Genomic DNA, 12,870 nt, shown 5'->3' on the forward strand with positions numbered 1-12,870 from the left:
AATGCCATTGATGCATCACTTTCACCTTCTCTTATCGACATGATATACTCATAATCATCAATACCATTTGATTATGCACTATCAACATGATCACTGTTATCACTAATTGACTGTTTGATTGCACTAACTACATCAAAATTCATTGTATTTATCACTTTATTTGCTTCCATGCATGCATCATTCTTGTATTTCCAACATTCAAGATTAACCATCAAAATACCAGATTTGTCATCATACATACATCTCAACCATAAATTTCATCAAAATTATAACTTATACCTATCGTTGTCATACGCCCAAGAAAGCTGCATGTCATTCAAATTACTGCGATGAAGATCACTAGCACTAGTTTTCCCATGTTCCACATCATTTGCAGTGATCCGTTGATCAAGTATAACATCAATATTGTTCACTATTTGGGACAGTTGGATAATTGATGAAGGATTCAGATCAATAGATGATGCTTGAGATAGATGCACAATCTCCACAAGATTGACATTGTTCCATTGATCAACTGTTCCGTCATTAACTTTGCATACTTTTAAGTAAACAATTAGGGGCATAAACTTTGACTCTCCTAGTAATGTCTCATAAATCCTTATAACCATGCCTAGGAGATTGTGGTGAACACTTATTGTGTCTATCTAGAACCCTAGCTTCACCACTAAATAACATCGATTCTACATCATCTTCCTCCTCAACATCTATCCACATTTCTTGGTTGTTTGGAGAATAACTATACTGGGGGGTCAAAGTCACATATTCGATTTTATGAGACATCAAAGCCAAAAATTCCTTAAAAGTAATATTTTTGATGACCAATATAGATTATTAACTAGTGTAATCAGACCTACGATAATGTACTTTAACCCTTTTAAACACTATTATTGACTGCATACAACAACCACATTAGTGTACTTTAGCCGTTTTAATGCTTGCGCACAGTGAACCCTAACCCCATTACACCAACACAAGAACAACAAATATTAAGTAAAGGACAAGCAAACAATTATAAATCAACTATAACAATATATATTTATATGAAAAAATCATAAATATAATAAACCCTAAACGAAAGTCAATTACAAGGATAATACCACAACCTCCTAAGAAATATTCATGGGGACACACAAGTATATATTGTATGATACTCTTCTTTCAAAACTGTAGATAAGGAAGTCGATCACAAGGATGATACCACGACCTCCTTAAAATGCAAGAATCACCACAAGGGTTTTACAGAGAAGTTCCTTGTACGCACAAACGAGAAGAAGAAACTCTAGAACAAAAAAGAGTATATATATTATTCGACAAAATCACAACTATTAAGAAAAATCATGTATAATAAAATCACTTAAGGGACACAAGCAAGTGAACGTTTACAAATGTGTGAGGACATTTACAAATGTGAGAGAATTTAGTACGACGTGGTTCACACATTTTGAGGACATTCACAATCGTGAGTTGCGGAGGTCATACTTTACTTGTGAATGCCATGAAAAAAAAATGCACAAGCATAAAGATCTTCATAATTAAATACGATACAACCTTTTGGGGACATTCACACATTTTGTTTTTCTAATGCCCTCATGCTTGTGTTTCGTTTTCAAGGCAGATTGACATTCACAAATACAATATGACCTTCACAACTCATGGTCGTACTGTATTTGCGAATGCCAGTCAAATGGCCTCTTTTTGGTATTTGTAAAAGTGCCGCTAAAGGTAAAAAAAAAATGACAAGCATAAGGACATTTGCAAATACAGTACGACTTTTTGATAATATTTTTTGGGACATTCACATTTTTTTTATGAAGGTTCACACATTTTAGAGATATTCACAAGAGTTGCAATGGTCGTGCTATATTTGTGAAGGGGTAAAAATGTTCTAAAAAGTCCAGAATAAATTTTTTGAATATGTAAAGAATTTGGTCAAATTGCTAGGTATTTTGAGAAGCATGTCATTTTTGCATCGACAGTACAGTCCTTTTCTGTATTTTTTTTTTCATTTTCACAAGCATGCACATGTGCACACAAATCTGAACACAAACAGGGCAGTCTAGATAAATACGACCCTAAACTAGAAAGATCCGATTCAAATATAGGCAGGTCTGGATCCACATCTTTGTGTAGGGAGCCTTGTCGTCTCATCAGACTCCTACTGGTTGTTTCAAACCAAACAGTAATAAGTATTCAGCAAAAGAACCACCCTTGGGGTTTCCACCCAATTCTTTTGTCCTAACCCTAAATCAAAGAGTTCTAGTCCACTTGTGATCTCTTGGCTTGGACTCTCAGGGTAACCAAAGTCTAGTCTGTTGCACTCACCTAAACACACACCCGCACACCATGGCCATAAAATATCATCACTAACTCTAACTTCTCATGATTTTTTTTGAGAGAACGAATATGCTGAGAAATTCAAATACCATGAAAATCCTGGTATAATAATGAGAAATTCAAAATATTATGTATTTATCCATTGTGATACTAATATATATTTTTTATATATATTTCTTGAATTTTTAGTTATAAACGTATATATTGTGATTTTCAATGCCTTTGAGAGAGAGAGAGAGAGAGAAGATCAACATTAATACTCATGAAGATCAACAAAATGTTGAACCCATGAACCGAACAAAGTAGAAACAAAACTAAAATATAGAAAAAACAAAGCTAAAGAAAAAGAAACTACAGACAGCTAGCAACAAAACAACAAAGCCTATGTGCAGGATTAGAAGAAACCACCGCTGAGTGAACGTCGTTCAGATGAGAAGAGAGGTCTGTAAGATGCATAAGTAATATTGCATATACATCAACCAGGGAGAGAGAGAGAGAGAGAGAGAGAGAGAGAGAGAGAGAGAGAGAGAGAGAGAGAGGAAATATATTGTGGTTCTGAGCCCTGTACAGGTATGTTTAACATGGTTTTATGATGTTCACTATATCATAAGATTTGATTTCAGTTCATGAAGATAAATATGAATTAGAAATGACCCAAAACATCTTTTTTTGTTGAGAAGAAAATGACCCAAAACATCATGTTGGATAGAGCGGTAAAACGAGTTGAACAAACTGAATAGATGGTGTTCAAGCTCAGCTTGTTCATGTGGCGAGCTCAAGCTTATGATGAGCCTGAGAGCTTGAGCCGTCTCGTTTATAATTTTCTTATCTAAAAAAAAACAATAATAATATATTGTTTGGGGCAATGACAAAGCTAGTGAGGTAAAATTTGGATTTTGAACCTATTGAGCCAAGCTCAAACTGATCCATTTACAAAATAAATATATTGTTTCAAAGCTTGTAAGCAATCATAGGATTAGAAATCTAGACGTCATGTTTGCAAGCCAAACACCTCAACGTTCTACACTCTACCATATAAAATATATTTTTTACCAGTTAACAAACTTATACGGACCGAGCCGAACACTTCTCCTTTGTGTTTGGCTTCCCGAGCATATTTCACGGGCTTGATCGAGCTTTTTACAAGCCGAACATGAGCCGAGATACAAGCTGACTTCTCATTTTCCAGGTCTAATGTTCAAATAAACTTTTAACTAATAAAAATAATAAATAAAACATGTTAAACATAATCCAAAAGTTGGTTTTTGCACTTAAAATTAAATTTTTGTGGGTAAATCCAATGTTGCATCAGCCTGAATCGGCCGATATACATGGTATTGACAGAAAATCAATACGATACTAACCTGAATCGACCATTTTTTAATAAATTTTAAAAATACTTAAAATTATTTTAATAGTTTTAACAAGTGTCACGTTCTGATTGACATGAAATATTTTTAATTATTTTTTAACCGATTCAAAACGATTCACCTGGGAATCGGTATCGGCCGATTCACCTGAATCGTTGGCCTAACGATTCAGGGGCCGATACCGATACTGATACCGGTAAATCAAGTGCACACATAACTATGCCGCACTATATTTTGCGAAGGGTCCTTATGCAAAGCGAAGCGAGAATACGATAAATTGTAATTTAATATGGACAGGTGAAGCATGTGGGTCCCACTCCACCATGTATTGTTAACATTTGTCAACCGTGTGTGACAGTTTTGAGCGTGAAAAATCAGAGAGAGAGAGAGAGAGTGTGGTCAAACGGCGCATGGACTACGTGGGAAGGTGGGGAGGGTTCGCAGAGCTGAGAGCTGCAAATAGACGACGTTGCTGCCTGACTCGCCCCACAACAACACATACTTTCCTTTCTTTGTTCCCATTTTCCTTTTTGTTTGTTTGATGGTATTGTAATATTGGGGGGTGCTTCTTCTTCTTCTTCTTCCTTTATAGGAGCTGACCAAACGTCTCAGAAACCTGAGAGAATTCCGAGGTTTTCCGCTTTGTGGGTGTTTATGTTATCAAGATGGGGAGGCAATCTGGCGCTTTCCACTCTACAAAAACCGAGTTTTTTAATATCATCAAGGTGAAAAAAAGTGTACTGTTGAATTTCCCCTTGCTTCATCTCTTCTTTATGGGTGCTTGTTTTTCTTTCAGTATATGATGATACTGATTGTGGGTATTCTGTAAAAGGTCCTTTTGTTCCCTCTTTGCATTGTCTCTTTCTGTTTTTTTAATGGTTCGTATTTTGGTTTTGATGATGTAAATGATTGTAACCATGTAATTGCAGTGGGTGTTGAGTTTAATTCTTTAAAAAAAAAATTTGCAGTGGATTTTGATATTTTTGGGTGCTGTTGTTTTTGGTTTACGATGGTGTTTTTAAAGGTTTTTTGGAAGATCTCTCCCTTTTGTTTGTAGGTTGTCTTGCTATGTTTTCTATTCTTTCCGTTGATGCTCATAATTGAAGTGGGTCTTTGGTAGAGTTTTCTTAATTTTCTGGGTTTCTTGAAGGTGTTCAGTTATTTTCATCATCATAAGTGGGTTCTAGTTAGAAGCTCCTGCTCTCTCTCTCTCTCTATATATATATATATTAGACGCTTAGTTAGCTTATCATCATTAGCTGAATTGTTGTTTTTTTTTTCTGAGAGAAAGTAGGATTGAACTCTAAACCTATTGCTTGCAAGCCAAACACTTCAGCCATATGTTCTATACTACACTCTTGCTGTTGGTTGGTTTCTAATGAAATTAACTGATTTCTTTGAGAAATATTTTTTTGGGCGTTTTGATGGTAAATAGAACCTTAATATTTTGTGCTGACATCCTGTTTCTTTTGATTCTTAAAACTTATACTTGGTATCCTGTTGGGTGTTTTGAGAAATATCCTTTCTGGCGTTTTTGCTGATCTTGGAATCCTTATCTCTTTTTTTTTGCTACTTTATCCTAACAAAATCATATGTTTTTTTTGACGACTTACTTTTTTATTTTCCTTTGATGACCTTAAACCTATCACTTTTATTCTTCTATTCGTTTACGCCGAAAGGGTCCTTGCTTTTGTCTTTTTTCTTTCACCTTTCCATCAGATGAAACATTTGAGAATTTGGTTGAATTTGTTTTTCTGTTTTCCTGAATGATTCCTGTATCTTGGAGTCAGTCTTTCGGGAAGGAAATAGCATATTTGCGGTTGTATTTTGGATTTGTTACATAAATACATGAAGAGATATATACAACTATTCTTGAATTTTTGTCAGAATATGTTCCGGCTTTTGGTTTAGGTTATGAGGTTATAATAAAGTGTAGACTGTCTGTGAGAAGTTCCTTTCATATTAGTTCGGATATTAATGCATTTCTTTTTCTTTCTTTTTTCACCAATTGAAGACTGTCTTATGCATGAGTTCATCGTCATCTGATACTGGAAAAGGGCGAAGCAAATATTCAGTTAACAGGGTAACCCATGGCTTCCATCTGGTTGAAGGAAAAGCAGGTCATGATATGGAGGATTATCATGTAGCAGAGTACAAGGTTGTAAACAACCACGAGCTTGGGTTGTTTGCAATTTTTGATGGCCATCTTGGAGATAGTGTTCCTAGCTATCTTCAGACCAACTTGTTCAACAACATATTAAAAGAGGTCTCTAAATTTTTCTGTCTTATCTTTTGTGTTCCTTGATTTTGAGTGCAGTCTACTTTTATTCCTTGGTTGTTTGCACTGAATTCTTCTCATGTGGCTCTAACCAACTTAATAACATATGATACATCAATCATTTTTCCCCATGATTTGTCATCTTAATTAACTATTATATCTGAAAACGGGACCTTTGCTGTCTGTCTAAATGAGTTCTTATAATTGGGAAATAGAAAAAAAAAGAGGATTGGCTCCCTTGCTTTTTCCACCACTCGTTGATTTCACTAGCTGCCAGATGATGAACACAAGAATTGCCTGCAATTGTAATTCTTGCTGTTTTTGACAAGCATTAACGTTGCAACTTTTTAACAAGTCTAAATGTTAGAAAACTGGCTGTAGTGTATATGGTGATTGTGATTTCATAAGTCATATCATAACAAATATCTCACTTTCTTCATGTGAGTTTGTCTGCTGGGAGTGTTGGATTAGATCTGTGTCCTTACTAGATTCATCTTCTTCCTATAATGCAGCCTAATTTTTGGAAGGATCCTATTGCATCTCTCAAGGATGCCTACTGCAACACAAACAAGTACATTCTAGAAAATCCAACACATTTAGGTCCTGGTGGATCTACTGCAGTTACTGCAATTGTAATTGATGGAAAAGTACTATTAGTAGCAAATATAGGTGATTCTAGAGCTGTTTTGTGCGATAGAGGTTCAGCCATTCAGCTCACTGTTGACCATGAACCACATGCTGAGATGAAAAGGATAGAAAAACAAGGTGGTTTTGTGACCATTCTTCCAGGTATATTTTTCTAAATAAAGTCTGGTTTTGTTGAGATAATGTTGCATTTGTATACGTTGGTATACTGTGGGTAAACAAAATTTCAGGAGATGTTCCAAGGGTCAATGGCCAGCTTGCAGTTGCACGTGCATTTGGTGATCAAAGCCTTAAAGCACATTTAAGTTCAGAGCCTGATGTGAAACAAGTGCACTTGAAATCCGGTATCCAGTTTGTTATATTGGCTAGTGATGGCTTATGGAAGGTAAGCTCTTTTGAAATTTAAAAAATTTATTTCTTTTATTTTTTGTTATGTAGCTCGCTTGTTATATTTGTAAAAATATCTACAACAAGATACTACGATCAAGACCTTAATATTCTTGATGATAAACACGTGCACACATGCACAATAAGAACTCTTTAGAACACTTGTGCACAAAAGCACAACTCACTAAATCTCACAAATGCACACCGGCATAAAAATATAACAAATTTGTATTGAAGAAATTGGAGAGCATAAGCTCCAAAGAATGGGTTTACAAAGGGGAGAAGACCCCTATATATAACACAAAAAGTGGGGCCTTGGAGAGGCCCCAATGTGATCGTTGGAGCCCCCTCCAACGGTCACATTTGTGACCGTTGGAGGGGCCCAATGATCATATTGGGTCCCTCCCAAGGCAATCCAAAAAAAGAAAAAAAGGAAAGTAAAAAAGAAAAAGAAAAAAAGTAAAAAAGAAATTACATGCACATTCCAAAGGAAATATGCGCAAAAATGAAAAGGACTAAAATACCCCTATGACTGATATATATTTATATATATATATATATAATTAGACAAATACATATACATATACATATATATTTAATATATATGTATATGTATCTTTCTTTATATATATAAAATATATATGGGCATTACAAGGATAATATATTACAATTTAACACCCCCCTCAAACTTAGGGCATGATGACCGAAAGTTTGCCAAAAAGAAAGTTGAATTGCGGAGAACACAGAGCTTTGGTGAAGAAATCTGCCAACTGATATTCTGAAGTTACATACGGAAGATCTATGACTCTTTTAAGATACGCTTCTCGAACATAATGACAGTCCATATCAATGTGTTTAGTCCGCTCATGAAATGTATGATTTTTGGCAATATAAATTGCACTTTTGTTATCACAACATAGCTTGGTGGGCCCTTCAACATTGATCCCCATATCTTCTAATAATTGATGAATCCATACAATTTTCATGGTAGTAGTTGTCATGGCTCGATATTCAACTTCAGTAGAGGATAAAGACACTTTTTGTTGCTTCTTGCACCTCCATGAGATCAACGAGTCTCCTAAAAACACAAAAAAATCAGTGGTGGAGTGACGGTTATTTGGGTCACCTCCCTAGTCAGAGTCAGTATAAGCAATTAATTTCAATTCAGAAGAGGAGGATAAGAATACTCCATTGTTTAGTGTACCCTTTATGTATCTCACAATCCGCAAGATGACACTCATGTGGACGAATGTTGGTGCATGTTGGAACTGACTTGCAGTATGATCTGCATGAGAAATATCTAGTCTAGTAATACTCAGATACATCAATGATCCCACAAGCTGCCTGTAGGGGGTGGGATCGAAGAGAGGGATGCCATCATAAATTTTTATTTTAGCTCCTACTATAGCAGGAGTTTCACAAACTTTATCATCCGTAATACCTGACCTGTTAATAACCTCAGATGCAAGCTTAGTTTGAGACAAAAAATATCCTCTATGAGAGTATGCCACTTTAATACCCAAAAAATAAGTTAGAAATCCCAAATCAGACATTTCAAATCTATCCTTTAAAATTGATTTTATACTTTTAACTCCTTTAGTATCACTACCAGTTATTAGCATATCATCTATATACAAAAGCAGAATGACAATCCCTGTATTGGTTTTTCTAACGAACAAAGCAGTGTCAGTGAAACAAGATGAAAAACCATTTTCTAACATTACGGAGTTAAACCTATCATACCAAGCCTTGGGGGTTTGTTTTAAACCACAAAGTGTTTTTCGAAGTCGAAGCACTTTCCCTTTGGGAGTTTTCATTCCTGGTGGAACATCCATATATACCTCTTCATTTAAATCGCCATTTAAGAAGGCATTTTTAACATCCATTTGATAGATGTTTCATTTGTTAATTGAGACAACGGTGATGAGGCATCGGACAATGACCATTCGGGCCACAGGGGCAAATGTTTCTTCATAGTCAATCCCGTATTCTTGACTATATCCCTTTGCAACTAACCGAGCTTTATATCTCTCAAGAGATTCATCGCTCTTAGTTTTTACCTTAAATACCCATCTGCACCTTATTGCTTTCTTACCCTTAGGAAGAACTTGAAATTCCCAAGTTTTTGCCTTGTTGAGAGCTGAAAGCTCACATTTCATTGCTCTCAGCTACTCATCATTCTTTTTGGCTTCTTCGAAATTCCTGGGTTCTATATAGGAATGAATGGCACTAAGACAGGCTCTATGTTTAGGAGTAAAGGAATCATATGAGATGAACCTAGAGGGCATCTTTCTATTTCTCTCAGTTCTTCGTAGATTTTCATCATTTGTTGAATTGGAACCACTAGGTTCACTGTATCTTTCAATGGCACTCCTAAAACTGGTTCTGTCTCTATGAGTATATGTTATAGAGTCTCTCGATGTTTCTTCATCACTATGTTGGGTGATAAGAGGAAGGAAAAATCTTCTTCGTTTTCTTTATCATTAGCCTCATTAGGAGTGAGTTCATCATCACTATCATCATGAGCTAATAATTCAAATAAAAAAAAGTAATCCATATTTTCTTTAAAAGGTTCACTTCTTTCAAAACCATTAACATTTTCCAGAAAACTCACATTTTTGGAAACATATAATTTATCATTCTTTATATCATAACAATGAAACCCTTTTTGGGTTTCGGAATATCCAAGAAAGAAAGGTGCAGACAATGGTTTTCAGTGAAAGCTTGTTTTTTTTGTTAAGAACAAAGCATTTGCAACCGAAAATTCTCAACCGACTACAGTCGGATTCTTTGGTATATAACATTTCAAAAGGCGAGATATTGTTCAAATTTTTCGAAGGCAGCCGATTTATTAGATAGACAAGATGCTAAAGCAACTTCAGCCCAAAAACCTTTTGGAATGTTTTGAGAAATAAGTAGAGTTCGAGTGGTCTCTATTATGTGTCTATGCTTTCTTTTGGCTAATCCATTTTGTTGAGGGTTTTTTCAGACAAGATCTTTGGTGAAGAATACCATGACTTTCAAGATAATTTTTGAATTCACTTGAAAGGTATTCTCCACCAGAGTTAGTTCTAAAAATTTTTAGATCCACATTGAATTGATTTTTAATCATCATATGATAGGTTTTAAAAGTCGAAAAAACTTCATATTTGTGTTTAAGAAAATAAATCCAACAATATCTCGTGTAGTCGTCAACAAAAATGACATAATATGCAAAACCTCATTTTGATAAGACAGGTGCCGATCCCCATACCTCCGAATGGACAATTTCAAAAGGTCTTGTTGTAAACATAGATCTTTGACAAAAAGATAATTTTTCATTTTTTTCAAGTATACAATCGTTATAATTGAAATTACTTTTACATAGACTTTTAACAAAAGGCAATATTCGGATGTCCAAGTCTCTTGTGCCACACATTAATATCCTTTTGTTGGACAACATTACAAAAAGGATTTTTTGGAATTTGAAGAGAATCGACGTAGTAACGATCGCCCTTCCTAGAGCCTTCCTCAATCAACCTCTCGGACCGACGATCCTGTATCAACATTTGTTAGATGAAAACTTTATATCACACCCATGGTCCGAGAGTTGAGAAACCAAAAGTAAATTTAAGTTTAATTTAGGTATAAATCTAATTTTTTGAATAAAAAAATCTTGTTTTTCAAAATTTTCAATTCCTTTTACTTCTAAGAGATGTTCCATCCACAGTTGAAACAAAGGATGGGGAGCGATTATTTGATCAAGACCTTAATATTCTTGATGATAAACGCGTGCACACATGCACAATAAGAACTCTTTAGAACACTTGTGCACAAAAGCACAACTTACTAAATCTCACAAATGCACACCGACATAAAAATATAACAAATTTGTATTGAAGAAATTGGAGAGCATAAGCTCCAAAGAATGGGTTTACAAAGGGGAGAAGAGCCCTATATATAACAAAAAAAATGGGGCCTTGGAGAGGCCCCAATGTGATCGTTGGAGCCCCTCCAACGTGAAAAAGTCGTGTTTTGTATATTACACTTGTCATACCGACTGTACATTGTATACCGAGTCTGGACATTATACCAAACCCGAACCCATATTGTAAATCAAAACATAAATACATGTTTTTAGGTCACGATTTCATTATTGAAATTGTGACAGTCGCATCTCCTCTTCCCCTCTTCTTTCTCTTTCTCTCAAAACAGATTCAAGAGGAAAATCTCACATGGTATTAAAGCCGAGATCCACCTAGTGGTTGAAGTGGCTTCCAAAAGGTGCAACCTGACTATCTCAATCAAAAAAAGGTTTCTTATTTCTTCCATTGCTTCCTTTCTAAAAGATGCGACCTAAAATCATCACGTCTCACGTGAATCTCTATCTCTAAACTATCTTTTTCTTATTCTTGTCTAGAAGGATCCCGTTTCACGTGAATCCCTAAAGTCGACCCATCTTCTTCTTCGTCTGCAATATTCAGATCTGGTTGTACTTCTGCACCAGATCTGAAATATTCCACCTCTGTGCATTCTCATTTCTTTTTACTTGAACCGAAATATTCAGATCTGAGTGTGAAGTTGCATCAGATCTGAAATATTAAGTTTCTGATTGATTTTCTTTTATATACTGTCCAGACTTAATATTTGATATTAGATTTCTAATCTAAGTCTATTCTATCAAGCGTCTACATGCCATTCCTTCTTGTTGTCATATTTGATATTCGTATAGCATTCTGCCCTCAATCCACAGCATACCCACCTGCGTTTTTGTCTGAAAACACAATCAGTTTTAAATTCTATTCAACGTGTATTGTTTATAACTTTTTATTGCGTCAATCACAAACCTTATAAATATAACAAAAGAAAAAAAATTAGATCTGGTTCTCTTTTGAATCTGAAAGTTTCTGATCGCTAGTCTCTTGAAGGTTGCCCAACCTTAAAAAAAAAAGGTCGACCAACAAACTTCTCTGGCGGTAGACTGGGCACTTCGTGAATATCTTTGTTAAAACTTCTTTTCCAATTATGGATTCCCATTTTTCTCAATCGAGTCTTCCTTCAAGTTTCCTCAATCAGCTTGTTTCTGAAAAGTTAACCACGTCAAGTTTTTTTATTTGGAAGAGACAAATCATTCCTTTTATAAGGAGTCAAGGTCTCTTAGGTCATCTGGATGAAACCACTCTAGTCCCGCTAGAATTTGTTATGAGAGAAGAGAAAGATGATAAAGGGGTAACTTCAATTGTGTATGTCAAAAATGCAAAATATCTCAATTGGGAAAGGAAAGACCAATCAGTAGTTACATACATTACCTCTACATTGTCTCAAGAGGTTCTTGTTGTAATCCTTGACAACTGTACAACCATGCACCTTTGGGAGAGATTGGTTCAGACATATTCACAAGTTTCACAGGCGAGGATGGTTTTTCTCAAGAGGGAATTCCAGCTGCTGAGAAAAGACTCCATGACCATCATGAAATATCTAAACAAGATGAAGACTATCATAGATCAACTTGCAGTTATAGGATGTGCAGTGAGCGACAGTGATATGGTGCAACAAACCCTGAGTGGACTAGGATCCAATTATAATATGATCGTCACTTCACTACTGTGCTTGCTTGCTCTTCCTACTTTTGATGAGTTGCGAGCTAAATTAATTCAGTATGAAATGACTCTGAAAGGCTTTTCTGAAGAAAACCGCGCTCATACAAATTCTCAAGAAGTTTTTGCCACATGGGTGACTTATGGTTGAGGACAAGGGCGAGGGGGACAAGGGCGAAATGGACACGAAGAACATGGATTGCTTCCCACTCCCACTCCAAATATGTTGACCCATGCTCAAGGACAAAGATCTATCCCCACTTGCTTTCTTTGTAACAAA

The 12,870-nt window shown here is 35.5% G+C and overlaps 1 protein-coding gene across 2 annotated transcripts in view; it reads left to right on the forward strand.

Annotated features, from left to right (window-relative positions):
* Positions 1-4,057: 4,057 nt before the first annotated feature.
* LOC149843395 (putative protein phosphatase 2C 44) overlaps positions 4,058-12,870 on the forward strand; it is a 39,444-nt gene continuing 30,631 nt past the window's right edge. Inside the window, exons 1-5 of one of the 2 annotated variants that reach the window (XM_090001813.1) lie at positions 4,087-4,172; positions 4,297-4,429; positions 5,719-5,970; positions 6,495-6,771; positions 6,858-7,012. In XM_090001813.1, coding sequence (XP_089857939.1) covers positions 4,370-4,429; positions 5,719-5,970; positions 6,495-6,771; positions 6,858-7,012 — 744 coding nt within the window. In that variant the 5' untranslated portion in view covers positions 4,087-4,172; positions 4,297-4,369. Of the gene's footprint in view, positions 4,430-5,718; positions 5,971-6,494; positions 6,772-6,857; positions 7,013-12,870 lie in introns of both variants that reach the window. The other variant, XM_090001812.1, reaches the window with a different exon arrangement.

This window comes from Nuphar pumila, chromosome 3 (assembly GCF_984573655.1).
Source record: "Nuphar pumila chromosome 3, dmNupPumi1.hap1.1, whole genome shotgun sequence".
In the NCBI taxonomy this organism is placed as follows: domain Eukaryota; kingdom Viridiplantae; phylum Streptophyta; class Magnoliopsida; order Nymphaeales; family Nymphaeaceae; genus Nuphar; species Nuphar pumila.